Source organism: Lepus europaeus, chromosome 14, assembly GCF_033115175.1.
Source record: "Lepus europaeus isolate LE1 chromosome 14, mLepTim1.pri, whole genome shotgun sequence".
Lineage (NCBI taxonomy): Eukaryota > Metazoa > Chordata > Mammalia > Lagomorpha > Leporidae > Lepus > Lepus europaeus.
In genome coordinates this window covers 82,257,094-82,281,484 of record NC_084840.1, presented here as the reverse complement: position 1 = coordinate 82,281,484, position 24,391 = coordinate 82,257,094, and the positions used below count along the sequence as shown (strand labels likewise).

Sequence of the window (24,391 nt, the reverse complement as noted above, 5' to 3'; positions counted from 1 at the left end):
GTCTGCTTTCGGTGGAGCCTTAGAGGCTTGAGATGAGTGTGGACTGAGAGCTGTGTTTGGTTCCTCAGGGTTGAGGGTGTGTCAAAGATGACACTCCCAGGTTAGGCGTGGTAAATCTCTCTTTCTTTTTTTGATTCAAAAGGGAAGTAATTCCGCACAGCTGAACGTAATTGGAGGTAGTTAGCAGGCAAATGATATACCCACAGGAGCCAGAGATCGGAAGCTCTTTCCCAAGGACCACACAGGGAATCTCTGCTGCCCTCAGTGTGGGCTCCAATTCTCCTGCAGTCTCCCACTGGGTTGCCAAGTTAGATGCTAATCTCCTGTTATTTCACCCCTCCCCCCAGAGTCAGGTTTTTTCTGCTAGGCTCAGGGCCGGTGCAGACCTGAGGTCGCCCTGCTTATGACGTATGTCCAAAATGGTGCCTGCGCTTTGTCTTGCTAGCCTTTGAGAGGTGAGCGGAGAGAGAGAAACTTGTGTCCGTATCGGTCACTTTTTTTTTTTTTCCTCTCTCTCTTCTAGTTAGCCTGGTGAACTTTTCCCCACGGAGTTTCAAGCCTCATTCCCTCTAGCCTCCTCTTTCCGCTTGCCCGCTGGTGTCTCGGGCTATTGAGGTTCGGCTCACCTCGCGTTCCAGCGCTGGTGTGTTGAGTCTGCCGCTGGTGTCCCGAACTTGGGCTCCCACGCTCTCCACGCAGGTCCACTGTGAATCACTAGTTCCAGAAGAGTTTCCTCTGCTGTTTCTTCCCCTACTCTTCCTTGACCATGCAGTATCTCCACTTTTATTAACCTGTCTGTCCCCCAGACTAATCGTGTGCTTCCTTCCTATTCCGCCATCTTGCCGCTCCCGAGACCCCTAATCTTAATTCATACATTTAGATGTAAAGGTTTACTCTTTCTGAATGTAGATGTCAAATTTTCCCAGCATCATTAATTGAAAAGATTATCTCTTCTTCATTGAAATACTTTGGTATCTTTGTTAAAAAAAAAAAAATCAATTGGTCATAAATACAAGGGTTTGTTTCTGGATTCTCAATTCTGTTTCATGTTTATTTCCCTACCAATACCATATACACCCTGGTTACTGTAGCTTATGCAGAGTTAGACAAAGAGAGAGACAGGTTTTCCTTTTCCGTTGGTTCACCCCCCGATGGCCACTACGGCCGGCGTGCTGCGCCGATCCAAAGGCAGGAGCCAGGTGCTTTCCTCCTGGCCCAAGCACTTGGGCCATCCTCCACTACCCTCCTGGACCACAGCAGAGAGCTGGCCTGGAAGAGGAGCGACCGGGCAGAACCGGCACACCGACCGTGACCAGAACCTGGAGTGCCGGTGCCGCAGGCGGAGGATTAGCCTAGTGAGCCGCGGCGCCAGCCCCACTTCCTTATCTTAAAAATGACCATAAGTGGCCGGCGCCGCGGCTCACTAGGCTAATCCTCCGCCTGCAGCACCGGCACTCTGGGTTCTGGTCCCGGTCACTCCTCTTCCTGTCCGGCTCTCTGCTGTGGCCTGGGAGTGCAGTGGAGGATGGCCCAAGTCCTTGGACCATGCACCTGCATGGGAGACCAGGAGAGGCACCTGGCTCCTGGCATTGCGGCGGCCATTGGGGGTGAACCAATGGAAAAAGGAAGACCTTTCTCTCTTTCTCTCTCACTGTCCACCCTGCCTGTAAAATAGAATAGAATAGAATAAAATAAAATAATAAAATAAAATAAAATAAAATAAAATGGAAGTGGGAGCAGGTATTCTCCAGTTTTGTTACTCTATGTCAAAATTCTTTTGGCTATTATGGGTCCTTTATATTTATTTTAGGATCATGTTATCGATTTCTATCAATTAAAAAGAAATGCCTGCTGAGATTCTGAAAAGGATTCTATTGGATCTACTTAGCACTTTGGGGAGAGGTGCCATCTAAATAATACTGAATATTCCAAGCTATGAAAATGGATTGACAGAGGTTTTAAAAACATGTAGTATTATATTAAAAATATTTTAAGTGGCTGGTGCTGTGACGTAGCAGGTTAAGCCTCTGCCTGCGATGCCAGCATCTGTGTGGGTGCCGATTCAAGTCCTGGCTGCTCTACTTTCCATCCAGCTCCCTGCTAATGCACCTGGGAGGGCAGCACAGGATGGCCCAGGTGCTTGGGCCCCTGCACCCATGTGGAGACCTGGAGGAAGCTCTGGGCTCCTGGCTTCGGCCTGGCCCACCTCAGGCCATTGTGGCCATTTGGGGAGTGAACCAGTGGGTGGCAGATAACTCCTGTGTTTCTCCTCATCTCTCTCTAACTATGCCTTTATGAAAAAAAATTTGAAGTAATTCCATTATAACAATGATTCTCTGATGATTCTCTGATAAATAATTTATTTATTTATTTGAAAGGCAGAGTTACAGAGAGGCAGAGGCAGAGAGAGAGAGAGGTCTTCCATCTGCTGGTTCACTCTCTAGATGGCTGCAACTGCTGGAGCTGCGCTGATCTGAAGCCAGGAGCCAGGAGCTTCCTCTGGTTCTCCCACACAGGTGCAGGGACCCAAGGAATTCGGCCATCTTCCACTGCTTTCTCAGGCCATAGTAGAGAGCTGGATTGGAAGTGGAGCAGCCAGGACTCAAACTGGCGCCCATATGGGATGCTGGCACTGCAGGCAGTGGCTTTACCCGCTACGCCACAGCACCTGCCCCTAAATAATCTATTTTACAAATGAACGGAATGTTAGGATGAAGATATACAAAAAATTATTTGTATTTTTAAAAAACTTTCCTACCGGCGCTGCGGCTCACTTGGCTAATCTTCCACCTGTGGCGCTGGCACCCCGGGTTCTAGTCCCGGTTGGGGTGCCAGATTCTGTCCCAGTTGTTCCTCTTCCAGTCCAGCTCTCTGTTGTGGCCCGGGAGTGCAGTGGAGGATAGCCCAAGTCCTTGGGCCCTACACCTGCATGGGAGACCAGAAGGAAGCACCTGGCTCCTGGCTTAGGATCGGCGCAGCGTCGGCCATAGCTGCCACTTGGGGGGTTGAACCAACGGAAAAAGGAAGACCTTTCTCTCTCTCTCTCTCTCTCTCTCTCTCTCTCTCTCTCTCTCTCACTGTCTAACTCTGCCTATCAAAAAAAAAAAATTCCTACCATCACAAAGCTATAGAAAAGTTGTAAGTATTTTCAAAATGACTTTTTTTTTTTTTTTGGCTCTGAATTATTTGACCTTGAGTCACCAACCTGACAACCCATCAGTTCCAAATATTTCAGGGGACAGTTCCAGCAAGCAAGTTATATTTTCGTACAAAAAAAAACAAAAAAACTATTAAATCCATCAAAATCAGAAAACTGGTAACATTTCCTCCATCCACGCTCTGACCTATTCAAGTTTTGCCAGTTGTCCCCATCACATCTTTTATACAGAAGAGATCGCGCTCAGACCTGCACACTGCATTTGAGCCCTCATCGCTTGGACTCCTTCCCCCGAATCTCGTGAGGCCAGCTCTGGAAAGAGCACAGGCGATGCTGTTCTCAAGGGTCCCTCAACACGGGCGTCTGATGTTTGCTTAGGATCGTATCTGGTGAAACGTCTTGGGCAGGGCCATCAGAGGAGCCGTGATCTTATTCTCTTCATCCAGCCCGGCCAGTGATGCAGGCTCTGCCCCATTACTGATGATATCCGACCTGAGCGCTTGTCTCAGGCTTCTCCACTATGAAGTTTTTCTTTTCTCCTTTATGATTAAGAACTATTTCGGGCGGCGCTGTAGCGCAGTAGGTTAATCCTCCGCCTGCGGCATTGGCATCCCATATGGGCACCAGTTCTAGTCCTGGCTGTTCCTCTTCCAGTCCAGCTCTCTGCGATGGCCCAAGTCCTTGGGCATGGAGACCCAGAAGAAGCTTCTGGCTCTTTGCTTTGGATCGGCACAGTTCCAACCACTGCGGCCATTTGGGGAGTGAACCAATGGAAGGAAGACCTCTCTCTCTCTGTCTCTCTTTCTCTCACTGTCTGTAACTCTACCTATCGAATAAATAAAATCTTGAAAAAATAAAATAAAAATAAAAAAGAGCTAGGCTGGCTACTATACAAATCCTTGACCCTCATCAAGCTTTCCATTTACTCGTATAATTATACCTGATAATTTCCTTTTTTGAATTCGAAGTGCTATTTTGATGCACAATTTTCCCCTCCTGGCCAGTGGGAGCCCTTTCAACAAGGTCCCATTTGACATTCGTGTACAGATCTGTGCCAATTCTGAGATCCGTCGTTCCTCAAAGGAGCGAATATGGTATGTCCCCTGAACTCACACAGGAGTTTAACCCCCTGAGTCTCACGCTAATGCTGCTAAGAGGGTGGAAGCTTAATACATGATATTCAGAGGAGGCCTTTGGGAAGTGATTAGGACTAGGTAAGGTATTAAGTTGAAATCCCCATGACTTTTATAGTGATGGCTGAAAGACAGACAGACGTACACACGCCAGAGACATACACATGTGCTCCCTGCCTCTAGCAGTGTGATGCTTTGCATTATCTTGGAACTCTGCCAGCCACCTGATGGGGCCCTGGATCTTACTATGGAAAATAAACCCTTTTTCTTTATAAAGTAGCAGCCAGCTTCAGGTATTTCATTACAGTAGCACAAAAGGTGACTAATACAGGCCTCTAGTTCATTTGAGAGGAAACTGATATTTAATAGCCAAGATGGGGTGCCAGGCATGCTCATTGCTACTCGGATGTGGCTGCTTCCTGTCCTTTTGTGAACAGAGCTAGGGAGTGTGCTCACCTGCATTCATTCATGCATACAAACAGCACATACATGCTCCATGCTCCAGTCTTCTGAAAATTCGCACTTATCTTTAACACTCCTGTATGAAGTCAATGTCCCTCCACTGTTGCCTGCCCCCTATACTGCCTCTCCTTGCCTGGCTGCCCTGTGTGGATGCTCCCCTCCTGCCTGGCCTCTGCTACAACAAACTGGCTACTCTAGCATTGTGAGGTCTTCCACGCCCTCCTCGTGCACTTGCTTGCACGGCTTTAAGAGTGGTTGATCCCTCCTGAAATTCTATACCTTCAGTTCGTCTCCTGCCCTGCCACAGTCCCACATCTGCAGAATTGCATGATAGGGAAATTTTTAGTATTTTTAGCCGTCATATTAGTGATTGTACCTCAAAGACCTAAGTGTTTGTGTGTGTGTGTGTGTGTGTGTGATGTTTTGGAAGCAAAACCATTGGGATCTCTTTCTCCGGAGGATTTCAGAAAATAAAGAAGTTTACAGTCGCTGTACATTTGGTTTTATGACTGCAGAGGCGATCGTGGGAATGCTGTGATGCTGTGACTTCTGAATGGATTTGCGGGAAAGATGTTTCTGAAATACAGGCTGAGTGCAGCCTGGATGACCCCTTCAAGCTGCTGTGTTTTAGTGATTCACACGGAGAATGTACTTTTCCTCCAACAAGCTTCTCTGTGGGTTTCCTGGTGAGTCAGGCTTGGGAAGCCTGTGGAAGCAGAAGTCTTCCATTCTGCAGGCTTACGATAATTCATTTAAATCTATGCTTAAAGTGAATGACTTAGAGTATACAAAGTATACCTCTATAGAAATGGTGGCATTTAGAAATACAAGTGTCATTGGGATACCCAGAATGTACAGTGAGAGCCTGCTGGTGAAGGCACCTCAGCCATGGAACCCTAAGGGTGACGTTTGGCTGTGTTGCGCATTTTATGGATAGTTTCCAACTCTATATTTTGTTGGGTTGGTAGTGTGTCGCCCCTGCATTAGTAATATGCAAATTTATATTAGGTGCCAAAATGTCTTTATTTATTGTGTTCATTTTGAGTTAAGACCTAAGCTACAGCAGGTCAGGTTCCAGAAATTCATGGAAAATAATTTCTTCAATGCAAGCAGTCTGCTATTAAGTAGCTTTGTTTTGTTCATGAGTATATTTATCACCAGTGCCCCCAAAAAGTAATATTGACCGTTAAGTGCAGCAATTCATCAGAATTTATTGGATCGAACAAGGAAAGGGCAAGTAGAACATTCAAGAGGTTTTTGGTTTGTCTTCTATTGCCAGGATTTATTAACTTCTTCATAAGGTTAACTCCTTATTTATGGGGTTGAGGAGAGAAGTGAAACTGTATTTAATTTTCACAACTGTGCCTGAAATTTCTCTTGTCTGGACCCAACCCCTTTCCAGTGCTAACACTTCTGACCAAACAAATCATTAATTCATCTTTTTGGATAATCTTGAGAATGCTTGTGTGGGTTATTCGTATTTAATTTTCTTCAGTTTGGATCTCTTTATGAGAGCATCTATGAAGTAGTTGTGGGAACAGTATGGAACTGATTGTCATGATCATGTTGGTACCTGACACTGAAAATATGAAGTGTTTAAGTGTGAAGTTGCTGTTTTAATTCGAGCTACAATAAAAGGCCTACAGGAAACTCTAATTAAAGCCTTATTGTTAACTCTGATTCATGATCTGGTTGAATAGCATTTGGTGTTAACATAAGCACTGTGTTCTGTCACATCTCAGAGTGGTAGGACGCCTGTTTCCTCATGGGTAGTTAAGGTATAATGTGTAGGCTTGTTAGATCTTAGACTTTTTACCTGGTATGTGACCCCATTTGGGGCCCCTTAGATTCTTCTAATATCCATTCTACAGAGGTAAGTTTTCCATGGTTTTTATTTCTTCCTGCTCAGTGCTGCCTAGAGGTTTCCAACTGGAGTTGGCACATTCAAAGTAGAGTTCATGGGGGATAATGGAGTGCTGTGTTGTGACAGTGAGACTGAAAAATAGTAATAGCAACTACTAGCAAGGAGAGACACTGCCCATCATAGGAAAAAGGCTGGGATAAGATCCTCTGATGAAGGTCTTAGTGGGAGATGGGAGAGTAGGGTTATGTGTGTCTCAGCTGTGATGGATCCTGGAAATAAGACTGGTCTGCAAAACCTGTTGCGTAGGACCTGTGGGGATGCAGGGGAGGAGGCATAAGGTGTCCACCAAGCTATGTTGCTGGAGCCAAGGAGATGGGACTTTTCTTTCAAACCCTGTGTGGATGGTTCTTAGGAGCTTCTCTCTCTCTCTCTCTCTCTCTCTCTCTTTAAGATTTAATTATTTGGCAAAATTGACAGAGAGAGCAAGAGAGATCTTCCATCCACTAGTTCACTCTCCAAATGGTTTCAACAGCCAGAGCTGCTCCAGGCCAATGCCAGGAGCTAGGAACTCCATCCAGCTCAACCACGTAGGTGGCAGGGGCCCAAATACTTGGGCCATCTTCCGCTGCTTTCTCAAGCAGGCTAGCAGGGAGTTGGATTGGAAGTAGAGGAGCCAGGACTTGAACTGGTCCTCTGATACGGGCTGCTGGCACCACAGGCAGCAGCTTAACCCTCTGTGCCACAAAAGTGGCCCCTTGGAAGGTTATTTTAAGAATAATGAGTGATGGGACTGGCACTGTGGCATAGTGGGTAAAGCTGCTGCCTGCAGTGCCAGCCTCCCATATGGGCACCAGTTCGAGTCCTGGGTGCTCCACTTCTGATCCAGCTCTCTGCTATGGCCTGGGAAAACAGCAGAAGATGGCCCAAGTCCTTGGGCCCCTGCACCCGCGTGGGAGACCCAGAAGAAGCGCCTGGCTCCTGGCTTTGGATCAGCTTAGCTCTGGCCATTGCGGCCAGCCGGGGAGTGACCAGCAGATGGAAGACCTCTCTCTCTCTTTTTCTCTGCCTCTTTTTTTTTCTCTCTCTCTCTCTCTGTTTAACTCTGACTTTCAAATAAATTCATAAATCTTTTTAAAAAAAAATGAGTGGTAAACATTAAAAGTGAGAAAACATGTTGGAAAATTCTCTTTGGGTTGGCTTTCTAAATCAGAGAGAGAGAGAGAGACACTGATTTTAAAGAACCTTGGATTTGGATAAAAGAACATCTGAATGAAAGTTTAGTTTCACAAAATCCAAGAGCTGGGTACGGAAGTTTAGTTTGATAGAATGTTACTTGTAATAAGTATTTGAAAGGCTTTTGGTGTGCTAAATATATGAGTATATGTTGTAGTGCCATTGAATCTCTGACCTCATTGTAAATGTTCTTTGGAATTTTTTATTTACATGTAATATTTGTGTATATATTTATGAGGTACTGCAGATATCTACATAAGGTATAATGATCAAATTAGGGTAATTAGCATTTCCATCCCCTCAGACATTAAGTATTTCTATGGGTTGGGAACCTTCAGATTCTTCCACAGTTTGAAATATATCACAGATTGTTGTAGACTGGTTACATTGTCTTTAGAATTCCACACTAATTCCTTCTATCTAACCTCTCTCCATCCCTCCTTTCCCTACCCTTTCCAGTCCCTAGTGACTGCTATTCCAGTCTCTTCTATGAGATCAGTTTTTTCCTTTCCACAAATGAGTTTGAACATGACATCCTCCAGTTCATCCACATTGATGCAGCTGACAGGATTCCATTCTCTTCATGGGAGAATAGTAGTTCATTGTGTATATGTTCATATTATCCATTCATCCGAGACGATTCCACATCTTGGCTGTTGTGAATAGTGCTACAGTAAACATGGGAGCACAGGTGTCTCTGTGATGTAATGATTTCCTTTCCTTTGAATAGATGCCAGGAGTGGTAATTCTAGATCATATGATGGTTTGGTTTTCAGGGTTTTTTTTTTTTTTTTTTAAAGGAATCTCATTGTTTTCCACAATGGCTGTACTATTTACAGTCCTACCAACAGTATATAAGAGTTCCCCTTTCTCTGCACCCTCATCAGCATTTGTTATTTTTGTCTCTTTATAACAGCCATTTTGAGCAGGGTGAGGTGGTGTCTTGTTATGGTTTTGATTTGCAGTTCCCTGGTGATTAGTGACATGGAGCATTTTTCATATATTTGTTGATAATTTGTATGTCTTTTTAAAGAATTTTTATTCATATCCTATACCCATTTGAAAACTGGATTATTTAATTTTTTGCTGTTGAGTTGTTGAGCTAGCTTTATATATTCTGAATATTAGTACCTTGTCAAATGCATAGTTTGCAAATATTTCCTCCCATTTTGCTGGCCATCTTTTCACTCTGTTTTTCTGTGTGGAAGATTCTTAGTTTGGTAAAATGTCATCTATTTTCACTCTCACTGCCTGTTCTTTGGGGGCCTTATCCAAAAGATCTTTGTCTATACACAGTACTGAAGTGCTTCACCTATGTTTTCTTCTGCACTCAAAATTTTAGGACTTTTGAGCCAACTTTTGTGTATGGTGAGAAGTAGGAATATAATTGGATCTGATAGCCAGTTTTCACAGCACCATTTACTGAAATGATTGTCCTTTCTCCAGCGTATTTTATTGATGACTTTGTCAAAAATCAGTTGGCAGCATTTATATGGACTAGTTTCTCCATTCTCTATGCTGTTCCAGTTGGTCTTTTTCTTTTTATGCTAGCACCAGGCTGTTTTGGCCACTGGAGCTTTGTGGTATATTTTGAAGTCAGGTATTGTGATGCTTATCCAGACCCTCAGGATTACTCTTGGTCTTCTCTGTTTTCTATTCTGAAAAACATCATTGGTATTTGATTATGATTGCACTGAATTTGTAGATCACTTTGAGTAATGTGCTCATTTTAATGATATTAATTCTCCAATCTATGATAAAATAAATTTATTTTATTTTTATTGGTATAAAAGTGTTAGCTTTTTGTATATTGTATCCTGCAACTTATAAAGTGATTTTGCTGACCTAATTTTCCAAAGACAAATATTAATTAAAAAAACTTTAAAATTGAGTGTTATAATTTTGAAGTTGATTTTGATATGGTAACTATAAAAGTAGCTTGTAGATTTCCATAGGGGATGCAAATTAAGTGAGATGTTGCTTCATAGCCACTACAATGGCTTTCATCTAAAACTTGGAAAATAGCAAACGTTGGCAAATGTGGAAAAATTTGGCATTTGCACACATGCTAGTGGTTAAATGGTGAAGCTGCCATAGTACACAGTTTGATGAGTCCCCAAAAAGTTAACCACAAAGTTATCATATACAGCAGTACTTCTACTCCTAGGAGTATACTGCCCCAAAAAACCAAAAAGAGGTAATCAAATAATGATACAATATTCATTGAGCTTTATTCACAATTGGCAAAGGTGGAAACGAGCAAAGTGTCCACCAGTGGATGAGTGGATAAAAAGTGACATACACGTACCAGTTATTATCTAGCCATAAAATGACAGAAAATTCTGACACATGCTACAATGCAGATGAGCCTCAAAAATAGTATGCTAAGTGAAATATGTCAGACAGAAGAGGACAAATACTCTGTGGTTACACTTATATGGGATGCCTAGAATAGACAGATTCATGGAGACAGAAACAGATTGGAGAGTTCCCAGGGATGGAGGAGGAAAGAATGGGTAAGTACTGCTAAATGGCCATGGAGTTTCAGTTGAGGGTGAAGAACAAGTTTTGGAAGTAGGTAGAGGTGATGGTTGCACATCACTGGGAGCGTCATTAATGCCACCACGATTTACATTTAGAAATTGTAAAAATGGTAAATTGTATATGATCTTTGTTTTACCACAATAAAACGTTAAATATTAGGACAAAAATAGCTTATTTATGACAGTAATGATTTGAGGGCTGATATTTCTCTCTCTGTGTCTCCTGCTCTCTCTCTCTCTCTCACACACACACACAAATTGTGTGACCAACCTCTTAGTTTCAAATGATTATACCCATTGAAAAGGCCACAGAAAAGGTCAGTGTTTGTTAAATTTCCTTTTAATAAAGGAAACTCTAATATAGAAGAATAAAGGGAGAAATAGAAACTTACCCCCAAGATGTCCTCTGTCACAGCCCCTTAATAATTTTCCATACTGAAGGTCCTATGTGAAGTAGATTTTGTTGAGTGATATTACTTCCCCTACATTCCTTTACCTGGTTGAATTCTCTGGCAAAGGATTTGCAAACTTTTAAATGAGGGACGTAGTGTGGTGGAGTGGTTAAGTTGCTACTTAGGATGTCTGTATCCCATAATAGAAGGCCTAGTTCAGGTACCATCTCTGCTTCCAATCCAGCTTCCTGCTAACGCATGCCCTGGGAAGGCAGCAGATGATGGCTCAAAATACTTGTGTCCCTGCCACCCATGTGGGAAACCCACATTGAATTCTGGCTCCTGGCATAGGCCCAGCCCAACCCTGGTTGCTGTTGGGCTCTTGGGGAGTAACCAGCAGATGGAAGGTCTCTTTTTCTGTCTGTGTTGGGGATGAGAGGAGGTTTTCCCCTCCCCCAACCTCTCTCTCCCCCTCTACTACTTGCTTCCTCTCTTCTCTCTCTTTCAAACAAAAATTAGAATAAATACGTTTTTAAAAAAAGAAAGAATTTTTAAAAATAAGATTGGCCACATTAAAGAAAAATTGGCTTTAAGTATTGTAACACATCGGTTACTGAGGCCCCATGTCCTATTTCATGCATGAAATTTTTTGTAGCTGGAAAATTCCTTTTATTTAAACATCTCAGGTGACTTATCTGAGCTGTTTTATTATAATGGATGGTATCAATGTTGACAGAATAGTAAACCAAAAAATTAAAACCTTCATTTAAAATACAATTTGGGCAAATATTTCATTATTTTAATCCTACGCTTATTCCACGAATTGATGAGTAACTGAAATATTTTAGAGTGCTTCAAAACGCCCATGGCCAGCTAGGAAGTTTGTTTTGGGCCAGAATCTTTTTGATGTCCATGCCTGACATTTTTCATAGTGTGCATCTACCTTGAACTTTTCGAAGGCTCTCTGTGTAATTACCACTTTTTCTTGTTCCTCGCAATCTGCTCCGTCGTTATAAACGTAAAAACTGAAGAATGTTTATACTTGCCTTAGTTCTTCTGTTCGGTGATTGGTTAACATCCTTTCAAAGTAAAAATCCAAACTTAAAAAAGACCAACGACCTTGGACGCTTAGAATTTTCTTCCACTTAACTCTGCACCGCAGTGGCCTAAACTTTTTCTTGAAAGGCCATTTCATACAATTTTCGGCTCTGCAGTCTCTCCCAACCGCTGAGCTCAAAGCTACTGGGTGGGGATGGCGGTCATGTGCCAACAGCACCTCCTTCGCAGCATCAGAGCTTGGCCGCTGCCACAGGTGAATTTCTTTGCACCGCCGCTTGCCGCGCTGCCCCACGTGGGCAGGCGCGCGGGTCCCATCCGGGTCTTTTCACCAGAACGCGACGGCCGTGGAAAGCCAGCCCGGCTTGCTGGGGCTGCAGCCCTGAGAGAAGCTGTGCGCCCCAGTGGCTACACCGGAAGCGACCCCGGGGTAATCCCCGGAGTCCTGGCGCTTTCCAGAATGTGGTCATGAACGCGATTTCGTTCTCGGTAGACACCTGGTCTCCGCACCCCCACCTGCCAGATGACAAAACCGCCCCTCCTCGGTTTCCCGGGGCCCCGTGGCCGCGCGCACTGACAGCCGCTTGTGTCTCCGCAGCGTGTACTCGGGGCACCAGTCCATTCTGATCCCCCCGTCGGAGCTGGAAAGCAACCCTGCCCTGTGGCTGCTCGCCGTGAGTCAGTACAAAGTCCGGGACACGTTTTGTTCGTACTCCGTGATGGAGCTGTGTACCAAGGGGCTGGGCTCGCAAACGGAATCCCTCAAGGTAAGCGGCCGCGGGCCCTCACCCTGTCCTCACCGTGCCCTGTGTCACCCTGTGTCCTGTGACGGTGCCTCCCTGGAGCTGCTCGGCCGCAGCAGGCTGAGGTCCCCGCTGTTCCCACGCGAGAACGTGCTTCGCCATGAGTGTGTGCCCCTACTAGGTCTGCTCAGAAGATCCTAAATCTGCTTTTGTGTTTGCTGATGCATGGAGTGCTTCACTGAAGTGAACCTGACCCCGTATAAGCATTTAAGTGAACTCAGCGGCTCATTTTTCTTTAGAGATGGTGTGTACTAGAGCCAGGGGCAGGGAAGGGTAAGGCCCATGAAATCATGTGGCCTGGCCCTGCCAAGGCACTGTAGGCTGGACTGGAAATTCAGTAAGTCTACAGCAGGGTCATTTTTAAGTTGATCATTTTGTGTGGCCGGTGGATGATGTTATAAAATATCCACATGGTCCCTGGAAGAAAATGCCCCTTCCACCCCACCCCACCCCCTTCCCCCCCCACCCCCCCCCCCCTGCATTGCAGACCCTAACCAAAAGTCGTTTTGTAATCAAGTGAGCAGTGCACGGTTTGCATTTTTTAAGTTATTGTCATTATGGAAGAATACTAGCATTTCTCTCAGTTTAAACAAAGCGTATTTTGATGGACCTGTTTTCATGGTCAATTATGTTGTCTTAAATTCCAAGTCATTGGGAGGGAATAATTCTATGATCTGTTCTGATTGTGTTCTAACCTACTGTTGGTCACTGTGTAGATATGTGTTTTTTTGTGTATGCACACATAAATCATAAGGCGGTATATTTGTCCCTTCTACATTTTGTTTTTCTATTCAGGCCGGAGGCCTTAATCTGGAACAGGAAAACTGAGGATGACTTTGATGTTAACCATCATTAATAAATGTATAATTATTTGAAGTTATATGTCAGTATTTGTACAGGAAACATTATAAAATGTAATTATTACTCATGGCTACCTATATAATATTATAAATGATTGAGTATATTTTCATGAAATTTATCTGTTGGTGTACACATTAAGTTACTAAAATGAAGTGCTTAACACAGTTGAGTGTTTCCTGGATGCTTTACATGTTCATTTATCGCCTCCATTGTAAAGATGGGAAAACTTAAATTACAGAGACATTGTGCAGTCTTCCCAAGTTGTTACATTGAGTAGAGCTGGAGCCAAATTTTGACTCTTTAGCTCCAGACCCAGTGTCAGAAAAGCATGCTCTATAGCCTGTCCAGCGTACATGCGTGCAAATCATAATTGGTGATACCTACATTTCGATTTCTGTTGTGTGACTCTGTATATACGATCATATTTATTAAGAATTTTTTAAAAATATTTATTTATTTATTTGAAAGGCAGATTTACAGAGAGGCAGAGGCAGAAAGAGAGAGAGAGAAAGAGAGGTCTTGCATCCAGTAGGTCACTTCCCAATTGGCTGCAACGGCCAGAGCTGGACCTATCCGAAGCCAGGAGCCAGGAGCTTCTTCCTGGTCTCCCACACAGGTGCAAGGACTCAAAGACTTGGGCTATCTTCTACTGCTTTCCCAGGCCACAACAGAAAGCTGGATTGGAAGTGGAGCAGCTGGGACTCAAACCAGCGCCTATATGGGATACCAGCACTGGATGCAGTGGCTTTACCTGCTATGCCACAGCACCGGCCCCTACATAAGAAATTTTAGCATCAAAGTTATCTTGAATTGTGTTTCCCCCTCATTCAGGATCCTTGCTCAGTTACCTGTGTGCTAAGACCACCCTGAGGAATGCGTAAGGGACTGAATGGTTTGGGTTTTGATGGTTCCCTTCTTAACAGCTCGGGTTTCTACTCCATGGTTTGGTGCTCACAGTCATGTTCAAGTGCAGTTCCTATCCCTCACTCCGCCTTCCCTCAGCTCAGCTCAGGAAGTGCCAGCTTTTACCACAGTGCATCCTGTGCTTCACTCTGGGAATTGTGTCTGTGATTTTTGACATTTTGCTCAGCTGACCCAGTTTGGTGCAGAAGCTGAGATGCATTTGATGAAAATGTATCTGAGATCTTTTAAATCTCATGGGATGTCAGTGAAGAAGAGTTTTTACAAAGTTGTCTTAAAATTTTGGTTTTTCACTCCTACGTTAAAAAATACAGGTTTTCTAATTCTCACTCATGTGTGTTCTTGTGTATCCGTAGTTGTAAGAATGCATTCAAACACTTCTTCTTCCCCAAACCTTGTCCTTTGGTTGTTTTATCTATCAAATTCTTTTTCCTCTGCATGGTAGTTGCCATTATTTTTTGTCATTGATTAAAATATGTTTGTTATAGCATCCTGAATAAGGGTATGTTTTTCCCCAACGTTCTGGAATGAGTTAATCCATGCCATTGACACAGATCTCAAAATGAAGAGTGTATTAAATTTTCTGTTGTATATATAGGCTTTCAAGGGAAAGAGGCTTGGTTACACAAAGCTAACAAAGCACGATGAAGGCTGACCTAGTGGCACTGTCATCATTTCCAGGCACGAGGACTGGACTTGTCCCGAGTAAGGACCTGTGTTGTTGTGGCAGAAGAACGGCCGCGAATAGCCCTCACACAGTCATTCTCAAAATTGTTCAAAGACCTGGGCCTCCATCCACGGGCTGTAAGCACCTCATTTGGCTGTAGAGTGAACCTGGCGATTTGCTTGCAGGTGAGTTTTGTTGATCTCAATAACACCTGAGTCAAAAAGAGTAAACAGCACCGCCTTGTTCAGTGTATTTACCCTGGCTGACGGTTAGCTGCATTTAGAAGAATATCTCAGAAACAAATGCATGTGATTGGCGCACACTTTTTTCTTTTTCCTTTTAAATTATGGTCGGCATTGGTATCCATTATCCATAATTAACATTCAGAGCACTTGCTGTGTCCTGGAACATTTTAACTTTTGTGACAGAGCGGTTTGCCCAGACGTGTACTGTCAGACTTTTAGTAAATACTAGAAGGATGTTTCACCGTGGGCAGACATCCCATCTCTTAAAACACCTAATCTCATGAGCATGGACAGTCCCTTCCGTTGGAGGAGTCATATTGTGTGAGGCAGGTTGGGGTGGCGGCTGCTGTCGTGGTGTTCCGTGGTAATACAGACCCAGCATTTCTGTGAGCTGGGTTGAAGTGAGGGAGCTCTCCCAACATAGATGTGCATTTTTTTTTCCTTACATCTCATATGACCATCTTCACTGTTTTTTTTCCCTTGTTTTGAATTCCTAAAATGCACCAATCCACTGAGAGCACTGTGCTGGTTCGGGCTGTGGAAAGGAAGGAAAAGGGAACACAGAGGAATACCCTCACCTAGAGCCCTTCCTCCGATTCCACCCAAAGCTAGCTGGCCCCAGGCAGAACTGCAGAGCTGGTGGCTTAAACACGTGGAAGGAGCCGAAACCCTGCTCACAGCAAGTGCTGGGAAGGTGCAGGGCTGGCATGCTTCACCTTCCTCTGCCCCTCTGCCCCTCTGCCCCTCTGCCCCTCACACCCTTTCCGTGCCATCCTAAAGATGCGTGTTTCGGGCAGCTATTTGGGGGAGCCTCAGAAAGCTCCTGGTCTGGTTTCATCCAGATCTGGAGGGTGGCCTCAGCCCCTGTGTCTGAGACACGAACCTCCCGTCCTCCCACGTGACAAGTCTGGAGAGATCACTGCAGGCCCAAGTGCTTGGGCCCTGCACCCCATGGGAGACCAGGAGAAGCACCTGGCTCCTGGCTTCGGATCAGCGCGGTGCACCAGCCGCGGCGGCCATTGGAGGGTGAATCAACTGCAAAGGAAGACCTTTCTCTCTCTCTCTCCCTCACTGTCCACTCTGCTTGTCAAAAAAAAAAAAAAAAAAGATCACTGCAGGAAGCACAGCTACAAGAAGGTTTTCCTAGGACCTGTGTTCCTCGTTGAATTTCATTCTTTTTTAAAAAGCTATAAACTACCAGATTCCTATCAAAAGTCAATTAAACCTTGTGCTGTAATTAAAATTAATTCCTCTGCCTAAAGAATTGCATTGTTTGTCTTACCAAACTAGTTCTTTAAGTATTGACATTTTATTTTCCCTATTCACATTTATCTACTCATAAATGTTTGTAGCCATTTCTTCCACTAGGATGGGAAATATAGAAATCCCCTCCTTAGCTAAATTCAGCAATAACAGATGTAACCCCGACATAGACTGCCTGGTGAAGAACAAATCAGGAATTTATGAGAGAGAGAGAGGATCATAGTGATGCTTACTTGTCTGTTTTTTCTTCTAAAATGTTGAGGGGAATGAAGGAAGAAGAGCAAATAATTAATTCCATGTTAACTCTTAGCTCTCATCCACTGCAGCAGGTGACAAAGTTCTGCAGGTGACGAAGTTCCACAGTGCTTGATCAGACAAAACGAAAATTCTGTAGCTACACAGGGAAAGAGTACGCACATTTATTAATCATTCATTCACTTAATACTTAATTTATTTCCATTCCCATAGGTCCAAAATGTTTAAGATACTTTATAAACTAAAAGGAGCTCATAAACTATAAAGGAAGCAGGAGTAGGTAAATGACACTAAAATTTGGATAAAAATAAATAAAAAGGAAGGTGACAGAAAAGCAAGGGTAGGAAAGTGACGTAGAATCAGGAATGGAGTTATCCAAGAGCTGTTTGCCTCAAGCGGCCTGAAATAGGAGCTCTGGCATCACTCTGTCCTCAGCACCCCAGAACCATAACTACATGTGATCACTTTTTGACAAATAGGTGTTGTAAGAATGTTGAGTAAATGAAATTTGATATTCTTCATAGGAAATAGTAATGTATTTTTATGGAAAAACAATCCCATCTGTGTAACCTGTAAATCAGAAGTTAATACTCCTGATTACAGGTCATGGTGGTATTTTGCAATCTTGGCAACATTTTAATGATTTTTGTACATTTTCCATTTTTGTCTGCTTGTTTACTTTATTCCCAACTCTCAGCTACAAGTTCCTTTTATGAATGGTTGTATTGGAAAATAGTTGGAAGTATCAAACTGTCTAGTAAAAATAAATTAACTAATATACACTCCACAAAAGAATGCAGATTCTCAGCCCTGGCCAGGACCCTTGGGGCACTTCAGAATTAAGTATTATGGCCTAATGAAAGGTAACACAGTATATATGGCATATATGATGTCACATCCCAGTAAGCAGTGGGACAGCAACCTCTCATGACAGATGTCTGTGTCTGAAAGGGTGATAGATTCAGGGCACTAAGAAACCTTATGTCAGCCTGGGTCAGATTTACCGCAAGTAAATTCAAAACACATGTCTTGCCTTCCTTGGACATTTCTCAAGGTCCATGAGACAGGCAGTAAACATTAAGGATTTTTTTTTGTTGTTGTTAGGAAGTAGATAAACATTCTTAGTAAAAATAGAGTAGGGGCCAGCACCATGGCTCACTTGGTTAATCCTCTGCCTGTGGCGCTGACATCCCATATGGGCACCAGGTTCTAGTCCCGGTTGCTCCTCTTCCAGTCCAGCTCTCTGCTATGGCCTGGGAAAGCAGTGGAGGATGACCCAAGCGCTTGGGCCCTGCCACCCGCATGGGAGACCAGGAGAAGCACCTGGCTCCTGGCTTCGGATTGGCGTAGTTCCGGCCGTAGCGGCCATTTGGGGGATGAACCAACAGAAGAAAGACCTTTCTCTCTGTCTCTGTCTCTCTCTCTCTCTCTCTCTCTCTCACTGTCTAACTCTATCTGTCAAATAAATAAATAAGTAGAGTAACAAGATAAAGACTGACTTGGGCACAGGGAGACAATTTTGGGTGGCTGGGCAGGGAAGACCTCTGCAACACAGGAGCGACAGGGAAGCCCCGTTTGCAGAGAAGTACTGGAACTGTGCCAGAGTTCAGGTTAAAGTGGAAGGACGTAAGCCTGTGGACAGACCTGGTCAGTGAAAGCACTCACTTTGTATTAATTTTTGCAAAATAAAAAAAAAAAGCGACGTTACCAAGCAAGCAAAACAAATGTAGTCCAAAATCTTAGGGACAGAAATCACCTATTACATTTCTATAGAACCTGACACATAATAAATGTGAAATAGGAATAAGTAATATGAAATGTTTCTACATTTTACATAAATTGGATTTCTTTCTTCTTTTTAACAAAAGAATATTTATTTTCAGAAACAAAATCATAAAATACAGGTTAAATAGTAAGTAAATAACAACACTGTAAATGCATCTACCCAGAGGTGATTATCATTCATCACTTAATATAAAAAAAAACTGAATCACAAAAAACTAAATTTCAAATGGGAGCACTGAATTTACTAATATGTGTGAAATTAGGAAGTGGGAGTATTTATTTTCAATGAATTCATTGTTTTCTCATCAGATTGTCTGCAGTTTGATTCCAGCACTCTGGCTTGCCAGAACAAGGGAAGAGTTCTTATCTGTATGGTAGGCAGATAACTAAACAGAGAGCACTGTTCCGACAAGAAACAGAGCCTCACCCTGGGGTTTCAGAAGCTCACAAAGCAGATGTCCTTGTGGACAGTTTTCTGCAGAGTTAATGGTATCACTTTCAAAAGGACTTCCTGGTCTTTGAGGAAGGCTGAGTTACTCAGTTTGCAGGATTTGCTTCTTGCAGCCTTCAAAGGCCTTAGCAATGCTAATGTGCAGTGTTGAATCTGCAAGCTAGAAGTCCTGTGTGGCTTTGGCAATCCCAGCCTGACATAGTGATAGGTACTTTTATTTTTTTAATATTTAATAATTTTGAAAGAGTTACAGAGAGAGGGAGAGACAGAGACAGAGATCTTCCATCTGCTGGTTGACTCCCAACATAGCCCTAATGACTAGAGCTGGGCCATACTGAAGCCAGGAGCCAAGAGTTTCATCCAGGTCTCCCATGTGGGTTGCAGGGACCCAAGTAATTGGGCCATCATCCACTGCTTTTCCTAAGCTGTTAGCAGGGAGCTGGATCAGAAATGGAGCAGCCAGGACATGAACCAGCGCCCACATGGAATGCTGGCATTGCAGGCAGTGGCTTTACATTCTACACCACAACATGGCCCCTGGATAAGGACTTTTTAAAAAAGGATTTTCTGAGGCCGGCACTGTGGCCTAGCAGGTAAAACTGCCGCCTGCAGTGCCAGCATCCCGTATGGGTGCCAGTTCATGTCCCGGCTGCTCCACTTCTGATCTAGCTCTCTTCTATGGCCTGGGAAAGCAGTAGAAGATGGCCCAAGTCCTTGGGCCCCTGCACCTGTGTGGGAGACCCGGAAGAAACTCCTGGCTCCTGGCTTCAGACCCATGCAGCTCCTACCATTGTGGCCATCTGGGGAGTGAACCAGTGGATGGAAAACCTCTCTCTCTCTCTTCTCTGCCTTCTCTCTGTGTAATTCTGACTTTCAAGTAAATAAATTTTTTTTTTAAAAAAAGGATTTCCTTAATTTATTTGCAAGGCATAGTGGCATTGACACAGAAAGAAAGAGATCTTCCATCCACTGGGTCACTCCCCAAATGGCCTCCATGGTCCGGGGCTGGGCCAGGCTGAAGCCTTTTTGCCAGGAACTCCATCTAGGTCTCCCATATGAGTGGCAGGGTTTCAAGTACTTGGGCCATCTTCTGCTGCTTTCCCAGGTCTGTTAGCAGGGAGCTGGATTGGAAGTAGAGTAGCTGGGACCCAAACCCGGGCTCTAATAGGGGATGCCAGCATTGCAGGTTATAGTATAACCCTACCTACCCCAATGATAAACACTTTTAATAACATCTTTGATATATGAAATTTTAAAGTTATACTGAGATAAATTAGGGATTTGTTTTTAGTTTGCAAAACCAGCCTTCATCTCTGTCCGTCACAGGCTCAAGTGTTTCCCATGCCCCTGTGGAGAACGTTAGGCTAAACCTCTTTCTTTCTTTCTCCTTCCTTCCTTCCTTCCTTCCTTCCTTCCTTCCTTCCTTCCTTCCTTCCCTCCCTCCCTCCCTCCCCCCCCCCTTCCTTCCTTCCTTTCTTCCTTTCTATATTTTTACTTATTTGACAGATAGAGTTAGACAGTGAGAGAGAGAGAAAGGTCTTCCTTCTGTTGGTTCACCCCCCCAAATGACTGCTATGGCCAGCGCTGTGTCAAACCAAAGCCAGGAGCCAGGTGCTTCCTCCTGGTCTCCCATGCAGGGGCCCAAGGACCTGGGCCATCCTCCACTGCCCTCCCAGGCCACAGCAGAGAGCTGGACTGGAAGAGGAGCAACCGGGACTAGAACCCGGCGCCCATATGGGATGCCGGTGCCGCAGGCGAAGGATTAACCAAGTGATACACTAAACCACTTTCTTGATCATAAGGTTCCCCCAGGCCTTCGCTTCCTGACACCTGTACCCACACTGTTCTCTGGCTGAAACGGCCTCCCCACCATCTTCACAGGGCACAGACTCGCTGCTTCTTGGAAATGTTTTCTGATCCTTCCAGCTATGAGTAGTTTCTGTTCTCCGTGTTCCCATGGTGCTTAGCTTCTCCCACTTACCATACTTCCTAGCATGTCTTATACTTGCATCAGTATGTTCTATCCCTTCCCCTCTGTTACTAGCTGTACTAAAGAACACAGATTTTTAAAAAATTTATTTATTTATTTGAGAGGCAGAATTACAGAGACAGGGAGAGACAGAAAAGAACTCTGTCCACTGGTTCACTCCCCAGATGACTGCAACAGCTGGAGCTGAGCTGATCCAAAGCCAGAAGTTAGGAATTTCTTCCAGGTCTCCCACGCAGGTGCAGGGGCCCAAGCACTTGGGCCATCTGCTGCTGCTTTCCCAGGCCATAGGAGAAAGCTGGATTGCAAGAGGAGACATGAACCGGCGCCCATAAGGGAAGCCAGCGTCACAGGCAGAGGCTTAGCCCACTAAGCTGGGTGCCTGGAGAACAGGTGTTTTTCTTTTTAATGTATTTATTTATTTATTATTTATTTGAAAGTCAGAGTTACACAGCAAGAGAAGAGGCAGAGAGAGAAAGAGAGAGGTCTTCCATCCAATGGTTCACTCCCCAGTTGGCCGCAATGGCTGGAGTTGTGCAGATTCGAAGCCAGGAGCCAGGAGCTTCTTCTGGGTTTCCCATGCGGGTGCAGGAGCCCAAGGACTTGGGCCATCTTCTACTGCTTTCCCAGGCCATAGCAGAGAGCTGGATTGGAAGTGGAGCAGCCGGGTCTTGAACCGGTGCCCACATGGGATGCCGGTGCTTCAGGCCAAGGCGTTAACCTGCTGCACCACAGCGCCAGCCCCAAGAGCACAGTTTTACTAAGGACTCACTGCCCATTATTTGGGTACAGTCTAGTCTCCTGTTTAAAACAACAACTACATGGCACTCCTGAGTTTTCCCTGAAGGAAGCCAAGGTGTGAGCCTCCACCAGATAACACCTGGTGTCCTCATTTGTAACTCGCGCTGGCAAATGAAAATGAAGGGTTCACTGCTCTCCGGCCCGCAGTAGCCTTTTCATCTCAAACAGGAAGTCCAAGGCCTGTGCCTTCAGGAAAAAAGACTCCATACTCAAAGAAGAAAAACACCAATACATTCTCTGACAAATACATTGGACCTTTTTTTTTTTTTTTAAGATTTATTTATTTATTTGAAAGTCGGAGTTACACAAAGAGAGCAGGAGAGTCAGAGAGTCAGAGAGAGAGAGAGAGAGAGAGAGAGGTCTTCCATCTGCTGGTTCACTCCCCAGATGGCCGCAATGGCTGGAGCTGCGCCGGTCTGAAGCCAGGAGCCAGGAGCTTTTTCCGGGTCTTCCACGCAGGTGCAGGGGCCCAAGGACTTGGGCCATCTTCTACTGCTTTCCCAGGCCATAGCCCAGAGCTAGATCAGAAGCGGAGCAGGTGGGTCTCGAACCAGCGCCCATGTGGGATGCTGGTGCTTCAAGGCCAGGGCGTTAGCCCACTGCGCCACAGTGCCGGCCCCAATACATTGAACCTTTTGAGTTAGACAGCTTCTAGTTAAGATCCTCCCACATTCTTTGAGGATTAAGTTTAGTCATTTATTTTTTAAAAATTTTATTTAATCATGTATTTCCTATATACAGATTCAGGAACATAATTTTAAGTTGAGAGAAATAAAGGCCCAGTGAACTTTCTTAGTTTAACAGAATTTAGGAAAAAAAAAAACAGAAATAAATTTAAAAGCATGTTTGAGCCCATTGTTAGGAATGACATTTTCCAGAACTTTACCTGCAAAATTTACTTTAAAACAATTTCCAGTGGATGAACTTGCAAAAAAAGTGGGCATCAGAGAGATCAAGTGAGAACGGGTGTTCTCATAAATAGCTTTCACATAAATTTGTTGGAACTTTACTATTGCAAATGCTGTTTATTTATTTACCTTCTTTGGAAAAGTTACTTCCCACAGATATAGTTAACTCTTCACAAATCTAAGTGGGAGGGCTTTGGCTGGAAAGTTGGCATCCTCTTTCCAACAGTGTGGTAGAAGGGACATATGATGTCTCCTGTTTTCCTAAAATGACCTCTGTTGTTTCCTTATTAGGAAGAAACCAAACCAGAAAATTCAGACTTTATAATAAGAAAAATAAGGGCTTATCTGAAAAGGAAGCTTTTTAAAAAGATTTATTTATTATTATTTATTTGAAAGTCAGAGTTACACAGAGGAGAGGCAGAGAGAGAGAGAGAGAGAGAGAGAGAGAGAGAGGTCTTCCATCCGTTGGTTCACTCCCTAATTAGCCGCAACGACCGGAGCTTCACCGAAGCCAGGAGCCTCTTTCAGGTCTCCCACATGGGTGCAGGGGCACAAGGACTTGGGCCATCTTCTACTGCTTTCCCAGGCCATAGTAGAGAGCTGGATTGGAAGAGGAACAGCCAGGACTAGAACCGGCGCCCATATGGGATGCTGGCTGGCACTTCAGGCCAGGGCGTTAACCCACTGCGCCATAGCGCCGGCCCCAAGGAAGCTTTAATATAAATAATTCCATAATATTTATGGAATAATAATATTCCATAAATAGCTTTGTGGAATTAAATCCATAGTAACAGTGATAGTCTACTTTCAATCATGTCAACTCACATGATGAAAGAGAGATACAACCACCCAAGTGACAGAAGTGTGACACGTGGATCACTGAAAAGCAAAAAATATAGATGGCCCAGAGAGGGATATAAATCCTAAATAATAATCAGAAATTTATAATAAGATTGTCATTGATTTGAGCTTTTAATTTGCTTGTTCCCTTTTCCTCCCACACTGCCTTTAGATGAGGGAAGCAAAAAATAAATAAAGGCGCTACCAGGGGTCTCCTGTGCTCCAGGGAATTAGTCACATTCAGATGAACCGGTCAGGTCCTTCCTCTCCTGCTGCTGTGTATCCTCTCAGACACTGAATGCTGGTATTTGAGATCATGGAAACTGCACTCAATCACCCAGGAAAGCAGGCAGCATTCTAATTTATAAGCAGTAGGAGCCTCCTTTGGCAATTCAAATGTAAAAAAAAAGGAATTCATTAGAATATCCTTGGGTGGCTCTCAGAATCACGGAGGAAGCTGGAGGGCCAGGAGCACCTTGTGCCTCAGCTGTGTTCTTCCGAGACCACCACACTTGTATGTCTGCTGCACTGACTTGGTTCCTAGACACAAGCCTCCCCTATCAGCATGGCTTCCTACCCCGCTCCCCACTGCTATTCAGATGCCTTCACTGCTCAGCTTCTTCCTGCCATGAATGGATGCAGCTGGTTGGCAGAGGCTTGGTTATCTACCCCACCTTCATTTTCAGGAAGGCAGAGGAGGAGAGCAGCTCGTATCCTTAGGAGCTCTGTATCCAACCAGGATTCAAAAAGTGGGAGAGTTCCCC

The 24,391-nt window shown here is 44.3% G+C and overlaps 1 protein-coding gene across 2 annotated transcripts in view; it reads left to right on the top strand.

Annotated features, from left to right (window-relative positions):
* The window catches only part of DIP2C (disco interacting protein 2 homolog C), a 485,199-nt gene that overhangs the window by 419,800 nt on the left and 41,008 nt on the right, over nt 1-24,391 (top strand). For both annotated transcript variants that reach the window (XM_062211075.1, XM_062211076.1), the window contains 2 exons: nt 12,439-12,607; nt 15,107-15,277. In XM_062211075.1, coding sequence (XP_062067059.1) covers nt 12,439-12,607; nt 15,107-15,277 — 340 coding nt within the window. The remainder of the gene's footprint in view (nt 1-12,438; nt 12,608-15,106; nt 15,278-24,391) is intronic.